This window comes from Gymnoscopelus microlampas (genome assembly GCF_963454915.1).
Source record: "Gymnoscopelus microlampas genome assembly, chromosome: 11".
Lineage (NCBI taxonomy): Eukaryota > Metazoa > Chordata > Actinopteri > Myctophiformes > Myctophidae > Gymnoscopelus > Gymnoscopelus microlampas.
In genome coordinates, this window is record NC_139948.1 from 27,893,820 (window position 1) to 27,913,024 (window position 19,205).

At 43.9% G+C, this 19,205-nt stretch overlaps 1 protein-coding gene across 1 annotated transcript in view; it reads left to right on the plus strand.

Annotated features, from left to right (window-relative positions):
- grin2ba (glutamate receptor, ionotropic, N-methyl D-aspartate 2B-a) overlaps positions 1–19,205 on the plus strand; it is a gene marked incomplete at its 3' end in the record, with an annotated part of 126,964 nt that overhangs the window by 46,546 nt on the left and 61,213 nt on the right. The window contains exons 2-3 of the mRNA XM_084073064.1: positions 10,675–10,818; positions 11,501–11,771. Of these exons, the coding sequence (XP_083929190.1) occupies positions 10,675–10,818; positions 11,501–11,771 (415 nt within the window). The remainder of the gene's footprint in view (positions 1–10,674; positions 10,819–11,500; positions 11,772–19,205) is intronic.

The window sequence follows — 19,205 nt, forward strand, 5'->3', positions numbered from 1 at the left end:
TTCAACTTACAACTCTGGGACAAGCAGGGAAGATGTCTGACTGCAGAAGCCCTCAGCGGGCTGTTTGCTAAACTTAGAGCAGAAATGGGCCAGAGAGAAGCAGGCTGTGCGTTTGTGTGTGTGCGTGCGTTTGTGCACGTGTGTGTGTGCATGTGTGTGTTCTGTTCAGTGGTTATAATGTTCGGTCCTCTCAGCTTTTCAAGTGTCCTGCTCACTTCTCCTAGCCTGGTAAACCCTCCCTCCGGAAATCTCATTTCCATTTGATTTCAGGAAGGAGTCTGGCATGATTGCTCATTCTGCAATATTGGCTGTGGGCTGGAGTTGGGCGGGAGTAATACCGTTGACTGACAACCCCTTCAACCAATGATCGTTTTTCCCCTTCAGCCAATCAGCAGTTGATTTTGACGAGCTCCAGACTATGTGACGCAACGGGACTTTTGGGACGGCCATGCCGAAAATAGGTTGCCTTATTGGGATACATGCGTGTCACTCCCCGCCCCTGCCGGTTCTCTAAATTTATATTTTTAAATAGGCTCTGTCATGATTAATTGACCACATATATGAAGTTAAACAACTAAATTCTATCCAAACGATATGTTAATAGTAAATTCCGTGCCTCAAAAAAGAAGTTTGAGACCGTTTTAAGAACGAAACTAAGAAGTGACGGCACTCGGACAACAACAATGGCTGCCGTTCGTCTTTTGTCGGCGGCTCTCAGGCTGCACTCGGCTTCATTCGGGCTCACTCGAACTCGCCACCTGATTGGCCAACGTAAGCTGTCAATCACAGAACGATGAGCGACGACGCTGATAGGCGCGGTTAGGTCCTGATTTCGCTGGAAACTCCCCAATATTGTAGAATGGGCGTTCATGCCAGACTCCTTCCTGAAATCAAATGGAAATGAGATTTCCGGAGGGAGGGTTTACCAGGCTACACTTCTCCTACACACGACCACCTCCAGGCTTCTCCTTTTCTAGCATTATTGTCTCCGCCAGGCCGAAGGCGTGGCCGACTATGTTTTGCCTCCTGTCCGTCCTTCCGTCCATGTGTGTCCACGTGTCTGTCCGTCCGTCCGTCTGTGAACAGCTAATCTTCGGCAGAGAAACTGCGCACACACTCCCTGGATGCCAGAGATTCTTTTTATATTATTCCTACAGATTTTGTCCAAACATCACGCAAATCGGTACACAGTATCTCTATAATCATGTGATCAAGACGGATCTGTCAGATTTTTCATATTCCATCCTGATTGGCTAACATTGGCTTCCAAAGTTTGCAGGAGTGGCTTGTTTTGAACAAAATGCCTCAAATCATGAACGCAGCGCGTGATTGCCGTGAAACTTTGCATGCTCATTCCCACTATGCCAAGTAAGAAATGCCACCCTACATTTTTCAAATCAGCCGATTTGCGTTTTTACCTTTAATTGCACATATCGCAGTGAAAGTGAAACTTTGCACGCATACTCCCTAGAGGCCAAGAAAGAACTTCTGCCCTGCATTTTTCACATCAGCCTTTTATAGTGCCACCAGGAGGCCGACTTTTGCAAAAAAGTACAAATTGCTGGCCCACAATAACCTACCTGACTTGGCGGAGACCTGTGATCCGAGGAGCACTTTTTCCTTTTATTTTGTCCTTCCTCGTCTCCTCTCTGTCGGTCGCTTACTTTATTCCTCTTTCAGAAAGTGTCTTTGCCCATGACCTGGAAGTTTTTTTCCCCTGTTTTCTTGCCTTCTTATCTCTCCTACCCCCCCCCTCAAGAAACAGGGGTTTATTTGTCACTCACTCATCCAGTACATGTAAGCAGCTCCATCTGTGACAAGCTACTGTACTGTTATACTGTATTAATAATCAGACTTGTGTTAAGAAAAAGTGAGCCTAATAGTTGAGTCACAACTCTTTTATTTCTTAATTAGGGTTCAAATAGAAGTTAAAATGAGGTCAGTGCTAATTAGGTGATGGTTTGACAGAATGTGCACGCTCTAATTAAAGCTTGCATGTGTTTGATTAACGATAAGTAGGTTTTCATGATAAGAAATATGATGATGAAGCACGAGAGAAGTGATGTGGGAGAGGGGGAGATGTGAGATGGGTCTAATTGAGGTGAAGATAATACTGTGTGTGTGTGTGTGTGTGTGTGTGTGTGTGTGTGTGTGTGTGTGTGTGTGTGTGTGTGTGTGTGTGTGTGTGTGTGTGTGTGTGTGTGTGTGTGTGTGTGTGTGTGTGTGCGTGCATTCCTGCGTGTGTGCTGGACATGGTCGCTGGTGATGATGGCTTCTCCTGTTCCGATTCAGTCTCTCTCTCTTTCTCTTCTTTGACTCATTTGAATGTGTTGTGACCACAGGGACTGTATGCATGAGCGTATGTGTGTCCTTGCTGCCCGCTACTTTTTTAACTTAAGAAAAAGTGGTATATTCAAGCAGAGACCAGCTGTTTACCTCTTTCCTCTTGCTTGTTTTACATTCTCTCTCTCTCTCTCTCTCTCTCGCGCGCTCTCTCGCTCGCTCTCTCTCTCTCTCTCTCTCTCTCTCTCTCTCTCTCTCTCTCTCTCTCTCTCTCGCTCTCGCTCTCGCTCTCGCTCTCTCTGTCTCTCTCTCACTCACTCACTCCCACTCCTACTCGGCTTCTCTTCCCATCAGGCAGTGCAGCAACAGTCAATAGCCCCCACCCTTCGCATGCGCTTTCGCTGAAGTTCAAAGGAGCCTTTATAGGCAGGGTAGAAATATGCATTGCCAAAAACCTCCCAGCAACAGATACCATCACCACCCCCCATCTCTCTCTATATTCAATTCTCTCTCTCTCTCTCTCTCTCTCTCTCTCTCTCTCTCTCTCTCTCTCTCTCTCTCTCTCTCTCTCTCTCTCTTTCTCTCTCTCTATTTCTCTATTTTTCTATTTTACAGTATACTGTATGGTGCTTTTGCGCGCGTGCACACACACACACACACACACACACACACACACACACACACACACACACACACACACACACACACACAGACAGACAGACAGACAGACAGACAGACAGACAGACAGACAGACAGACAGACAGACAGACAGACAGACAGACAGACAGACAGACAGACAGACAGACAGACAGACAGACAGACAGACACGAACACAGTCCATGATGCTTGCTCTAACGGTCCTCAGAATGCTCAGCAGAGGGAGTTGCATCCAGGTACTGTGGTATGTGTTAGTAACGATGCACGCCTACTCTCATATCACCACTGTCCTGCAAAATATGTGAGAAGAGCTGCTCCATTTTTCCCACGTTTGCCTGCCTGTTATTAATAGCTATGTGGCTGATGAACAAAATCCATTGTAATTTAATAAAAGGATATTATGCATATCGGAATGTTGTCATATATACAGTATACATACAGTACTGTATATATACAATACTAGTGGGAGATTCTTCCCTGTACATGTGAAGTGCATATACATGTGCATGTGTACATGTACAGTGTACACCAACACCATGCAGCGCAAATGTATGCATACAGTATACACTTGACCTGTGTACGGGAGACGGGAATACAATTCATTATTCTGTTTGGTGGAGATGTGAGTTCCCACACTCTTCTTTCATGTGCTTCATATAATCAGTGTGCTGCTGATATGCCAAGCAGTGTGTCTTGTGTCTCTTTTTTAACTGGGTTCATGTACACATGAACTATGCATGTAGTGCATTGCTTCTCAATGTGGGGTCCTTCAGGGGGTTCCAATGGGTCCCCAGGTAAATGATGATTGATAGTTAACAGACCCTTACAAGGTCTCTAAATCCAAAAGGGTACAAATGGAACCAAATGGACCCCCCCCCCTCCGCACGCTATACTGTAGGTCCGGGATGAGGCCTGCTGTGTTTGTTATGGTCCAAATTTAACATGGAGGCACGTGCACGCGCGTGCACACAATGCATATGATGTACATACAGTAGTATATGTGGCTATGTTTGCTTGTGGGTGTGTGGCTATGCGTGCCTATTTGTGCGTGCACGTGAATGTGTGTGCAAGCCCATGACTCTCTGCTTTTGTGCGTGTGTGCATAATTCCGAGGTCAGATTGGAAGCGGGTCTATTTCGTATTTCTTTTGTAGGCATTGGTGTGCCCCTGTGTGTGTAATTGAAATACCTGAGTTATTGACTCCCTCCCCCTCGCTGCTCCAGGGGTGTGTGAGTGCACTCATTTGAAGGCTTTAGGGGCATTGCGAGGAACACTGGCAGCCCCGAGGTCTCTGAACCCACTAGTACACAAACCTGAGTGTTCATTTAACTCTGAGAGGGTACACAATGTAAACATTTGTACCCTCTCAGGGTTACAAATGGTTAACTTAGCTCAGAACCCAGAGTGTTCGTTTAAAGTGTAAATATTTGGATATTGGTCATTTTTACACTTAGTTTAATTAATGCTTAACTGTGCCCAATGTACATGCATGCTGCACGTGCACTCGCACACTTAAATACACACAGATGCACACTCTGACACAATGTGCGCATTCACATGTGCGCAACTGCAGGCACATAGCTGTATGTGAGGTTCACATACTGTATATCAACCATATCAACCCACTGTATGTGTATACACATAGCCATATATACACAGACGTGTGTTAAGACGTGTTACAGACAGACAGACAGACAGACAGACAGACAGACAGACAGACAGACAGACAGACTCTCACACTCTGTTCACCAGCACACGGTTACATCCCCTCCACTTGCTAATACATCTATTCTTCTGATGTCCATTGAGTCCCTTTGGTCTCTGCATTCTTTTTCTCCTCTTGTCATTCTGTCCTCTCTTGTCCTCCCCCATGCATGGATTTGATCTGCACTGCTCTCTCCCTCTCTCTCTGTGTGAGCCTCATATCTCTCCATCATCTCCCCGCTCCACCGGTCTCCTCGAACCGTTCATTCATCCCCTCTGTGTGTGTGTGTGTGTGTGTGTGTGTGTGTGTGTGTGTGTGTGTGTGTGTGTGTGTGTGTGTGTGTGTGTGTGTGTGTGTGTGTGTGTGTGTGTGTGTGTGTGTGTGTGTGTGTCGGGGGGAGGGTGTTGTTTGTTTGTTTGTTTATTGGTGTCTGTGCATACTGTATCCTAGCCTGGGACCAGACGAATCTGCGAGTGCAAAAAAAAAATGCACTCTGCGATTTGGGTCTGGCACCGCTCCATAGAGAATCCATTTCCTGTTCCAGAAGACGTGTGTAACCAATCAGGGCCCAGTATTCGAATATGGGCGACTGTAATTGGTAGTTGGTTGTAGGTCTAACCAATTGCGTCGAGGGCCATTGTTTTGATCCCGCCCCCCTGGGAAACAAAACGTCCTCATGGAAGCACCAGACTCATATCCACGCAGTCATATAGTCTAGCTACGCTAGGCTAACTGTATCCAACTTGTGACGTCAATGGAGAGACAGCCACCGGCCGGCTCTGAGGTGTCCTCAATGTCTCACTGCTTGGCTCGGCTCACCTCACTTTGCCTTGGCTCGAATCGGCTTGGCCGGCTGGCCGGCCGGCTGGCTGGCAGGCTGGACTCGCCGGCCTCGCTACCCCCTCAATCCCTCCAGGTGTTTTAATGTGTGCTAATCGACCAGCCCTGTGCTGACAGAGGTGGTAACATGGGCTAGACCCTAAAGCTGCAATCCATAAGATTTATGTCCTTTCAGGGATTCGAACCCAGGGTCTCCTGGGAGACTGAATTTCTACGACAGAATGCCTGCTCGGGCAGGGAGACATATTGCACTTTGAGATTCAGGCAATATCACTTGTCAACCTTCCTACATGTCTCAATAGAAGAGCAGGCAGACCACCTCCAACCACTGCAGATGTACTAGTTCTCATGTATTAACATACCCTACCATAAAGATTGGTCAAAATAATGTTTTATTCCCTAAAAAAAAGATTGGATTGCAGCTTTTAATTATTGTTGCTGTGAATGAAGATGGGGGGGCGATGTTTTTAAGCACTGTTTCATTTTAGCTTGGGGTCTCTTATCTTCTGTCCCTCTCTCTCTCTCTCGTTCTGTAACAGCTTCTCCTCGCTCCTTTTTGCATGTCCTTTTCTCTCTCTCCCTCTTTTTTAGATCCAGTAGCTAATGAAAGTCCTGCAGACCTCTGGCACTGTGAAAAAGTACTGTACATTAACACAGCTCTTAGGGTAAAGATGGAGCGAGGGAGGGAGGGAGGGAGGGAGAGACAGAGGAAGAAGAAAGGGTGGGGGATGGGGGTCGCTGAAGGGTGGGGAGTCTGGAAATTCAATTATATCTGTGCCCCGGCAGTGATTCCACTGGTGGAAATGGTGACAGCAGAGCGAGAGAAAAAGGATGGATAGAGATGGATGGAGCGTGAGAGGGAAAGAAAGAAAGAGGAGAGAAATGGAACGTTGCGGAACAAAGAGATGCTGGGTTCAGTGGGTTGAAGTTTCTGTACAATTATTTAAAAACTTTAGTTACTTTGCAGATACAAATTATTACATTATAAAACATACATTAACCACTTTAGCCCTATTTTATACCCAGGTTATTTGAAAATAGCCGATCTACAAGCTCACAACGCGTCGCGTCGCAACCCGTTGTGAGCTTGTAGATCTGCTATTTTCAAACATTTTTGTACTTTTACTTTTGGCACTTTAAGTATATTTTGATGCTAATACTTTTGTACTTTTACCCAAGTAACATTTTCAACACAGGCCTTTTACTTGTAATTAGTATTTTTATATTGTGGTATTGCTACTTTTACTTAAGTAAAATATCTGAGTACTTCTTCCCCCACTGACAATTTTACTTTTATACTTGATGAGTTTTAAAGCTGAGAGTAATTCAGAGAGTACATACTTCAGTGGCAATTAGGTACAGATTAGGATTTGAGAGTCATTGTAGCACAGCAACGTGCAATGACTAGTGAGATTCCTCAGTCGCCAAGAAGTCACAGGCTCAATCCCTACAGCAGTATGAATATTTAACACCTGTTTGTTCTCTTAAAATGTCTGTCAGCAATCCACTTTTGGCCTACAGTTTCTACCTGCTCTCATACTGTCATGTTTAATTTATACTTTGTTGAATGCCAGTGTCGTGCCGGTGTCGATCTGCAAGCAGCACAAATATGGAGTGTGTTGTGTAACCTCAAAATGTCGTCATAGCATCAGCCCCAAACAAATCACTCATCTCCATATTTGGGCACAAAAGGGGCCATGTCCATATATGGGCATATACTGATGACATCAGCAATCTCAATTATGTGGGCATAAAAGGGACAAGGACTGACAGATAGAGATCTGTTTGTCCAGAGCCACAGATCTGACCGCTATGCCCAAATATATATATGCCATATTATGGTCATGTGCATATATGGGACCGACTTCAAACTCGGATATCCAGTTGTCCAGAACCGCCTATCCAATCAATATGCCCATGGGCATTCCAATATATGGACATACTGATGACATCAGGGATCTCCATATACTATATGGGTATAAAAGGGACATGGACTGACAGATAGAGATCTCCATACATGGGCATAAAAGGGGAACAGACAGACGGGTACAACGGGTACTCTTACAAAGCCCCAAACACTATGACTCAGACATAACGGTTGGGTCGGCGGTGCCACGTAGGTGTGAGGGCCGCGTAGTAAGTATAAATCAGGCTTAAGGCACTGAGCATGAGCTAAATGGCTAAAGTGGCAACGTGCAGAGTGATGTTTTATTGAAGAAACTCCTCAGGTCAGGAGACCAATCACAAATTGGCAAACGGTGCATTCAGCGGATTTCTGTCTTAACAGTGACTACAGTATGTATGTAATATTACAGCATGCATCATTATTTCATGAAAGACGTCTGACAGACAAAATGCACCGTGGGTGTTGAATTCAGTGTGTTAAATGCAGGCTAAGTTGCCATGACGTGTGGTACAATGGTTCGTTTTCAATTCCACCAACATGACACAGTCACTATTTATCATTGTCATGGAAAAGTAGAAGAAGAAAAGAAACGTAAGCGACTTAAACTTAAACTCCTCTCAATGTGCCAGTCAGCGGTATATTCCTGTTGTCATTAATGTGGACATAAGGTAGCGGATGGACCCAGGTGCTTCCCCTGGGTGGGTGGGGGGGTTAAGGCTTTGATGTTGAGAGAGGCACAGACAGTCCTGGGAAGCCAGGGAAAATTTCAACACCCAGCCTGCATGGCGATGACAGCTATGCATGATTCTAGCCCCTCTCTCTCTCTCTCTCTCTCTCTCTCTCCCTCTCTCTCTCTCTCACTCACACACACACACACACACACACACACACACACACACACACACACACACACACACACACACACACACACACACACACACACACACACACACACACACACACACACACACACACACACACTGGCCTAACTATCTCACGTTGTAGAGGTGCAGGGTGTTGTCTAGACTAGCATTTCTCACCTCCTCCCCCTCTACTGCTGTCCAGCTCAATATTCCATTTCAACTGCGGCTATCGAGTCTCAGGCTTATTTATCGGTTGTGCGGGATGTTGATGGGAGAGTCTACCTCAAACCGTAATTGTGTGTGTGTGTGTGTGTGTGTGTGTGTGTGTGTGTGTGTGTGTGTGTGTGTGTGTGTGTGTGTGTGTGTGTGTGCGTGTGTGCGTGCGTGCGTGCGTGCGTGCGTGCGTGCGTGCGTGCGTGCGTGCGTGCGTGCGTGCGTGCGTGCGTGCGTGCGTGCGTGCACGTGTTTCTGAGACAGAGAGATGAGCTGTGTGGTATAGTTCTGACATGGTGGAGTCCTCTGCCCTCTTTTTCCAGATTCGACTGGTTGGTTTTTGGCTTTGTATGAAACAATCTCTATAAATAACTAAGAACTTGATTTGATCTTGATGTACAGGCAGCCATCAGCTATAGATTTGGTATTTCCCAAGGGAAGGTGGAAATGAAAAAAGTTGGGTCATTTTTGAGTGTCTGTATTTTACTTGAGTATTTGTATTTTTGGATACTTATGAATTTCACTACACTACATTTCAAAGACAAATATTGTACTTTTGACTCCACTACATTTCTATGAAGGGGAAAAGTGCATTATGAATGAACCACTTAAGCCATATTTCAAATAATATAGTGAAATTTGCCAATCTACAAGCTCAAAAGGCATTGCGTGTACTTTTGAATACTTAACACATCGGGTGCCAGCGTTTTTTCATAACAACTTACCGTGGGTGCCAGCATTCTCCCATTGACTGCGCTTTGCTGTTTGTTGTTTCCGCGTGCGTTACAAGCAAATCCACGCAAAAAAAAGCATCGATTCATGTTCTGCCATGAGCCTGGCTACTGCCTGGAACCATAACATCCCCTCGCGGGTTACAACGGGGGGGGGGGAATCGCGCATCGCGCATGACCGTTTTTCCCCACAGGAAACAGATTCGGAGATAGGCGTTTCAAAGGACAGGAACCGGATGGGGGAAAAAAAAGTGTTTCCGGTGAGCGATCTGGCACTTCCTTCGCAGGATTACAATGGGTGCTCCCAGAGCTGCTCTAGCCCCGCCCGCGCGGAGAAAAACGAAAAAAACAAAAAGACTGAAATCACGGTTCAGACCGTGTTCGGCACCGAAGCTTCGGAACCGCCACTAAGTAAACACACGGTTCAGACCGTGTTTGGCACCCGATGTGTCAAAGCAAGTGATTCAGTAAAATGGTAAATGGTGCATTTATCCAAAGCACACATTGTGCATTACATTCACCCATTCACACACACATTCATACACCGATGGCGGAGGAAACCATGCAAGGCACCAAACTGCTCATCGGGAGCAATTAGGGGGTCTTGCTCAAGGACACTTGAGACACTAACGGTTCCCATCCGGCCACTCTACCCGTGAGCCACTGCCGCCCCCGCCTCAGTACTTTATCTCAAGTGCAAATTTCACTTTGACTTGTAGTTGAGAGCAAAGTTTGACCAGGAGTATCTAGACTTTGACTCAAGAACTGGAGTTGAGTACTTTCTCCACCACTGGTTGTATCTGAGACGATAAGCATCTCCGATACTGGTTGTATCTGAGATGGTTATTACTGGGTAATAACCATAATGAGATTTTGGTAACAGTTTTGTATTTTCCGTATAATATATATTATGGTGCAAACTCTCGCACTTTCTTTATACTGTTGGTTCTAATGCCTGATTTATGCTTCGTCGTTATTTTTACCATGCGGCATCGTAGTACGACTGAATATAAATTAAGCATAATAATGACAACCAATGAATATCCCAGATTAATCACCCCTGTGTACAAGCACTTCAGTAGACTTATAAAGGATTCTAATGAAAATCGGGACCACTGTCATTACTGAACAAGCACTGTAAGCCCCTCACTCTCTCCTCTCTGTCTCTGTCTCTCTTTGTCTTTCTCCCTCTCTACCCCACTCCCACTCTCTCCTGTGTGAGGACTTATAGAAACTAAATGAGCCACTCATACTGTATGCTTTACCCTTGCTCCACTATGTTTTAACAGAAACTAAATTAAAGTTCAGGGACAATCTTGTTACGTAACCATTAACATTATGTCCCTTTCCCTTCTCTCTCTCTCTCTCTCTCTCTCTCTCTCTCTCTCTCTCTCTCTCTCTCTCTCTCTCTCTCTCTCTCTCTCTCTCTCTCTCTCTCTCTCTCTCTCTCTCTCTGTTTCTTCTGTCCCCGTTCAGGATGACAACTCCATGTTTTTCCAGTTCGGTCCATCCATCCAGCAGCAGGCGTCGGTCATGCTGAACATCATGGAGGAATATGATTGGTACATCTTCTCCATTGTCACCACCTACTATCCTGGTTACCAGGACTTTGTCACCAAGGTAACCACGGCACCGAACACTACATGTACTTTACACACTGTTGGAAACGTAACAAAAACATTAGCACTATTATTATTATTATTGTCCTTTTAGATTGATATCCTATACACACGGTTGTTGTAGGTCGAAGGAGTGAACACATTGGGCCTCATTCACTGAGCTTGTTTACGCCCATATTTTGTACTTCAGAATTTACGCAAATTCCCACGTTAAGAGTCTGAACTGACACATCATCCTACTGTAGATTGGCATCAGATGTACAGCAGTTATACCCTCTGATCTACAACCCTCCCACAACAGTTGATTCCAACAACTTAATCGTTATGCAGTACAGTGCATGATGAAAGTTGGTGTGGGGCTATAAATGACAGAGTGAAATTCCGAAATAGTTCTGCGCTGTCACCCTGCCTTATGCAAATGTGTCTATAAAAGAGTAAAATTATGCAAGTCTACTTATGAGCGTTTCGCTTGAAGATTTTTCTTTGCTGGCGGAAACAGCATCTTAAGCGACAGCATATTTTCGGTGCAAGGCCAGCTCCTTTAGTTGGAGTGGTTAATCTATTCACCAACAGGAGAGACGCTACAGTAAAACCACTGCAGCATATAACCATTCATTTACTAAACCACATTAACGCCTATGCCCAAGACGATATCCACCATGCTCTTTCTGTCTCTTGTCCAGATCCGCAGCACCATAGAGAACAGCTTTGTGGGCTGGGAACTGGAGGAGGTGTTGCTGTTGGACATGTCGGCGGACGACGGAGACTCCAAGATCCAGAACCAGCTGAAGAAACTCCAGAGTCCTGTCATGCTGCTCTACTGCACCAAAGAGGAGGCCAACACCATCTTCCAGGTGGCCCACTCCGTTGGGATCACCGGCTACGGCTATACCTGGGTCGTGCCCTCGCTGGTGGCCGGAGGCGCTGATGTGGTGCCAACAGAGTTCCCCACAGGTACAGTAGGACCTTGGAATGGAAATCACGAAGCAGATGACTAGCGATACTGTAGTGCGTAGTGGTGAAAGCTCTGTTCACTGTCCAGTGCACTCCTGGATGTAGCCAGAGCATCTCTTCCTGTGTTGTTCCTATCTCTGTCTGCCTTAATAAGATAACAGAGCAAACACGAGAAAACTGTCATTTGTTTGTCATCAAACTGTCAGTAAATAAGCAAATAAATAAATAATGATCAGAGACAGAATCAGGCCCCATTTACATTTAGGGGTCCTATGAAAACATCTAGTATATGTATGTGTATAGAATTCTAGACTGCAATTTGGTAGACATTGGAGGTTTGTGTTTGGCTAAATTGCACATTAAGCAAATATCCAGACATTTAATGTCCGGATTACACAGCATACATACAATTGTTTCATTTGCTTGGTGCTTTTGTCTAAGGCACATTACAGCACCATTGGTTCATGTAATATTGCATGTTTACAGCTGCATACCCAGTGGCAATCAAAAGCTTTGCTCCTGCGGCAGTGTGACTGCCATGCTCTCCCCAGTGAGCCCCATGTCAACCACTATCCCACGCAGACAGAAGAAGGGAAGTCGGTCTAATATCCAAGGGTCTGTACATTTAAGTTTAAACCCAGTGTTCAGGAGTCAAGGTGGGGTGCATTAGGTTCATCACAATCCACCAAACAAAAATAACCTATATAAAAAATACAAATAAAAAACTAGCAGTGCAGTGGTGTATTTTAGCCACCATTGTAGAGTAAACCAGAGAGCTCATTGTGGATTTATGCCGGACATATAAGTCTGATAATTTGTTGGTGTTTGGCTTGTTGATTTACGGTGTAGGGGAGAGATTAGACCTCAGCGGTTTCTGGGAAATAGCTTCCAGAAGGAACTGGAGATCGTTGTGGCGTTTACACACCGTAACTCAAACTTTTTACCTCCGATCTCTTATTGGCATCCGCTGATGATTTACTCTAAATGGGAGTCAGGAATGTGTATACAGTACATGCATCTGGGTGCCTGTGTGTGTGTGTGTGTGTGTGTGTGTGTGTGTGTGTGTGTGTGTGTGTGTGTGTGTGTGTGTGTGTGTGTGTGTGTGTGTGTGTGTGTGTGTGTGTGTGTGTGTGTGTGTGTGTGTGTGTGTGTGTGTGTGTGTGTGTGTGTAGTGTGTGTGTCACTCATTCTCACCTTAATTTGTGCAAGAAAATATTTGGTGTGTAAAATCTAATTAATATGTATTTGCCTTTGTGCTTGCATGCGTTTATGTGCATACGATATACTGTGTGCGTGTGCGTGTGTGCGTGTGCGCGCGTGTGTGTGTGTGTGTGTCTACACCAAATTAGCGTTCCAGGCTATAAAGTGTGATGTATTATCTTGTCAGTTATGTAAATCATGCGATATGTCAGCAGTTGATTTACAGTGCCAGGGAGATAATGTTGACCAGCTAATATATTGGCTGCCTGATTATAAAGTGGAATTGGCAGAGTAACTGTATTAATGTGCACATGAGACTCTCCTAAGTTGAGTTTCACATTAGACTTGTGGGAATACAATACTTCTACTGGACAAAGAAGAGTAAACTACTTTTGATTTATATTACCAGGTGATGGACATTATGTGTCAATATATGCATGGTACTCATTGGACTGGACAATAGACATGATGGACAAATGACACATATCGAGTACAGTAAAAGAGTGGTGAGAAGGCGGTGGTCATTTGAACACGGCCTCCACCCTCCAGTAATTACATTAAGTATCATTGAACAATAAAACACGTTGAAGTCAAAACTCAATTCAATATTTATTCATTAAGTCAACTGTCAACTGCTGACATTAGGAAACTTTGACTTTGACCGCATTATTGATAATAAAACATATTTAAAAGTACATACATTGTCACACCAAGGATAGACGGAGAAAAGCCAGTGGCTTGTTTCCATTGCGGCCCTTTATGTATGTGCAAATTACGTTGTGTTGTATGATGTGATTTGTATGTGTGTAATTGCATTTCAGTCGACGCACCCAAAGGCCAAAGGTGCCAAAAGTATATTCCATATACTGTACAGCCACTCACTACAATTGCGTGGAGGGATTCACCTTCACGGCAGTCAAATTTGTCGTGCTCTGTGTGTGGGATACTCGTCCAATAATTAATTGCTGTGACTCGGGGTCAGCTCTTTCTTGTTATATAATATCAAATCCTTTTGAAAGTTTTGGAAGAAAACATGCATTTCTCCACTTTTCATGAAATTCACCACATTCTCTGTATGCGATGGAATGTCATAATTCACACTAGCACTAAACATGTAAAATCCCTTATTTTCAGGTGTTGTTACCTCATTTGCATGATGATGTTTATTTGTATCATTGTAATGTCAGGATTTGGGATTCAGGACAACTTTGGTCAGGTCACCCTGTCCACCTCTTGCTTGGTTTGATTGGCTGCCTGGGTCAAGTGTGATATTGATGAATAGTGCTACTCTGCGACTTGCGCTGAAAAGTTAGGGCGAAAAAAAGAGCGCACGGCGTAAAAAGAAAACATTGTTTTTTGCTGGCGGTGTATTTCTAGTAGCATTTCTCTACAGTAGGTGTGATCTAATTGAAACACTCCCACTGATGTCATTACCTTCAGCTGTGATAACCTGTCAGAAAAGGCTGCTGTAAAAAGGTTCTATTGTTTAGAAAAATCCCACCCATTGTGAGTAAGCGGTGGCTACTCTGATGAGTGTACGCTGGTATTCAGACGGGAATACTCTGTTGAGTGTGCACTGGTATTCAGACGGTAGTACTCTATTTGATGTGTGCATTGGTATTCAGACGGTACTACTCTATTTAATGTGTGGGTGAGACGGACGGTACAACTTTCTTTGATGTGTGGGCACTGGTATTCAGACGGCACTACTCTATTTGATGTTTGGGCGCTGGTATTCAGACGGTACTACTCCATTGTATGTGTGGGCGCTGGTATTCAGACACTACTACTCTATTTGATGTGTGGGAGCTGGTATTCAGACTGTACTACTTTATTTGGTGTGTGGGCGCTGGTATTCAGACTGTACTACTTTATTAGATGAGTGTGCTGACTGTGTAGGGCCCCTTTATGAGTGTGCATGTCTTTAAGTGGCGCATGTGTCTCCTGTTTGTGTTTAATTAGTGTAATTGGTTGCGTCTATGCGTTGCAATCAGCTGCAGCTGTAATGCCGTGCTCATACGGACGGACAAACACACACGGTCAAATGTAGAGCGTCTGGCACCGCTAAAAATACTGTAATCCTAATGCACTATACATACTGTACAGCTAGGGTCAAGAGAACTCTTCATACTGGATTTACCAAAAGAAGAGCTGATTGAAACATCATCTGCTAATTTTCATTTTGAGGAAAGGCAGGAGGTTGCTGCCCTGTTAGTCTCGCGTAGGCAGATAATCTAAATACAGAAATAATCTAAATTCAATGCATTGCCTAGAACAGTGGTGAAAATGCATACAAACACGTCCACTGCTTTGAAAACTAAATATATCAACATCCAAATATGAAGGATCTCTTCCACTGCAGGTCTTTGTATTGGTTCTGCAATGCAGTTATTTTTTAAATCTCCAAATAGTTTCCACCCAGTTTTTGCCAGCATTTAATTTAGATGTCACCAGAAATATTGATAGGTGGAGATCTCTCTGACCGTCTGGCAACGTGAGACTACCTGATATCTATGCTGATTGCTTAAAATGTAAGACTGTTTCTTTTAGTATTTTCAGAACTACAGGTATTGGCAATCAGGCAATGGTTGTTGAATCTGTATCTCTGACATTACAACTCCGAGTGTATCATCCTCCAAGATTAACACACAGTTTCCATGATTAATTTAGTGAGCTGCTAGCAAAAATCTCCACTGAAATAGACTGCATGCAGAGCATGGTCATCTCCAGCGACTTCAATATTCATATTGACAACTCCACCAATTGAGAATCTAAACAGTTTATCAATTTGTAATTCGACTTCTCACAGCATGCTGTATTACAGACCCCACCCATAAACAGGGCCACAGACTCCACCTGGTTATCGCTGCATGCCTTCATTTTACAGTAACTACTACATTAACTACAATATTCTGGACCTTGCGATCTCTGACCATTTCTGTGTATTTTTCATTTGACCTGATTCCCTAGAAATGTCAATGCAGTTCCAACCACAAATACACGTTTTATACATGCAGAGACAGCAGATATTTTTGTATCTAATTACACAGAGGTTACGTTGCCCACCATGACATCTTGTGAAGCCAGGGTGAACAATTTTAACGGTGTCCTGAGGCAGATAATTGACAACATTGCTCCCACTAAAACTAGAAAGATAACCAGAACGCCTGAAGCTCCTTGGAGAAATGGGGAAAGCGTAAGGATTTTTTATAAAAAAAAACTGTCTGAAGGCTGAGCATAAATGGAGAAAAAAACAACCTGCAGACTGACTATGAAATCTGTAAAAGCACACTTAATAGTTATAATAACAAAGAAATTAAATTATCAGATCAGTCCTATATCTTTCAAATGATATGTGATAATCACAGTAATCCCCAATTTCTGTTCTCCAAAAGACAAACTGCTGAATCCTTCGAAATCAATCCCTGCTGAGCTTCTCACCTCAGACGTACTGTATAGTATAAGGACTTTTCTGCCTTCTTCCAAGAAGAGATTTATCACTTTAGAGCTAATAACCTCTCACGTCAACCGATCCGGTCTCTCTCCCCCAGATCAACCTACAGTACCACCATTGGAACAATGTGTAACTTCTCTAGTGGCCCCTGCTCATCTATTGGCCCCAGTGAACTAAGGAAGTAATATAGCATCTTAAGCCTTCCACTTGTGCTCTTGACCCCATACCCATTAAACTGTTCAAGTGTGTCTCTCACAGCTTTTCACCTGATTTACTGAACATTATTATGTAATAGCTCTTTACAGTCTGGTGTTTTGCCCACTTCTCTCAAGTGTGCAATTATCACTTCCTTACTCAAGAAGAGCAATCTTGATCTGTCAATGATGAACAACTATAGGCAGATATTCAGTCTTAGACACTTTAAAAAATTGTCTGTAAACAATTTTATAGCTACTGTACCTATCACTCTGCACAATCTGTATGACGTGTCGTGGACCAATCTGGTTTTAAAGCTAGCCATAGCACTTGAACAAAGATGCAAACAGACCCTCCATTTTAGTGATGTTATACCAGAGTGCAGCCCTTGACGCTGTCGATCCTGACATTAATAGACTTTTACATTCAGACTTCATGTTGTCAACTACTTTTCCTCCTATCAAAAGGATAAGACAAAGAGAAGACTCCAATCTAAATGACGAGACTTTCTCTGTGTCCCTCGATAATTTAAAAACTGAAGAAGTTAGCATCTTCTGTGCGGTACGTCTACAAGGATCAGTGTGCTTTTCAACTTGGTACGATCATACAGAGACAGAATGTATCCTATCATTTCTATGCTGACCACACACAGTTGTGCACCCCCCTTTCCCCTGACAATCTCAGTCCAGTAAATCCTCTTTTTAACTGCAGTGATGACATCAACCATTGGAAGTGATAAAGCTTTCTACAACGAAATAAGGAGAAGACTGAGATCCTTGTATTAGGTGCTAAGGGTCAGAGGCAGGAGATCCAGTCCTACTTGTCTCTAAAACCCATTGAGCAGGTCAAAAATCTGGGTCTTGTCATGAATTTAGATCCCTTTGAAAAACAAATAAATACATATTTTCATTTAAAAACATCTTAATCTGACGTTGAAAACGGGTCCATGCATTTGTCTCCAAGAGGTTAGATTACTGTAATGCCCTCTTTGCTGGACTACTGTACCTAAAAAGCCTGTTGTATGCTGCAGCCAGAGTGCTTTCCAGGACCAGGACTCCGGTGCTCAGATCACTTTATTGACTTCCCATCCCATACAATACAGAATTGATTTTAAAATACTTCTTATTTTTTATAAGGCTCTAAATGGTCTAGCTCCCAAATAAATAAATAGGTCTGGTGAGGGTGCACTTGGTCACTGTGGACCTAACTTTTGGAACAAATTACCTTATGACCTGAGATCTGCAGAAACTGTCCTTTTAAAAAAATGCAGATTTAAGACCTGTCTACCAGGCCTTTGATGGTTGGAATATGTGTGCTTATATGTGCGTGTACATTAAGTGTGTGTGTGTGTGTGTGTGTGCTTGTGCGTGCGTGTGCACGTGCATGTGCACATGCACGTATGCACGTATGCATGTATGCGAGTATGCGAGGGGGGGGGGCATTAATGCTGTACCAGGTGAATGTGGATGCGGATGAGTGTTTTTCTTAAACTTTCTGCATGTGTGTGGGTGGGAGGTTAGTGTCATCGCTGTATATTTTTGCTGCTTTGGTGTATGTTGCTACTATTGCTGTATTTTAATGTGAAGCGCATTGCGTTTGCACCTGCATGAAATCTGCCATACAAATAAAGGTTACTTGTTTTGACCAGTATCTTATGCGTATGCCTAAGTTCTAAGCAGCTCAAAGTCACGAAAGTCACACTGAGCCTTTTCAGTAAGGGCTCATCCACATGGACTTGTTAATGAACAGAGCAGTAGTGCCAGACATGCAGTGTGTGACTGGCTGCTGTGGAGTGTTCAAGCTGAAACCAGTGGTTCAGAGTTCAGTGGAAGACACACGTTAGCACTGAGTGCTAATTTGCTTACTAGGCACGCTCAATACGTTGCACCGTGTGTGATGAAGAGCCTCCAATTCCCGTGTGTAATTCTGCTGATACCTTCCTTAAGTAGCACTCTGAGAAGCCATTTCTTCTCCTCCCACTCCCCCTCCTTCCCTCTCCTTTCTCTCATCCCTCTGTTTTCTCTGCCCCTGCCAACTCTCTCTCTTTTTATCTACTCTCTCTGTCTGTTGTGTGTCTTTCTGCCTTGACTCTCTCGACATTCTTTCTTTTGCCATGCTGTCGTTTCTCTCTTTCTGTCTCTACATCTAACTTATTCTCCTCTGCTCTCTCTGCTGTCTGACTGCCCCCACTCTCTCTTTCCACTGTGTCCCTCTGCTTCTATTAATTTGTCCCTTTCAACTCTCTCTCGCTAACAACCTCTCTGTCTGTGTTCCTTGCTATCTTCGTTACACAGCATTGACGCACAGACTCTGCTAACGTAGCCGCCCAATCTGACATCACTGACAATGATAAGCTGCTCCTGAAAATACACAATAATCCGCTACTTCTGCTATTATGCTATACAATCAATTACACGTCTGTCTGTGTTAAACACAACGCGTATAGACATATATATATATATACAGTACAGTATAAATTGCCTTATGGGTGGACGGTGGACTGTAGGTGGGCGTCACAAACGCAACATGCCCATACAGTACAGTATATGGAAACCACTTTCAGCTAGAGTTTTGCCTGAAAATCG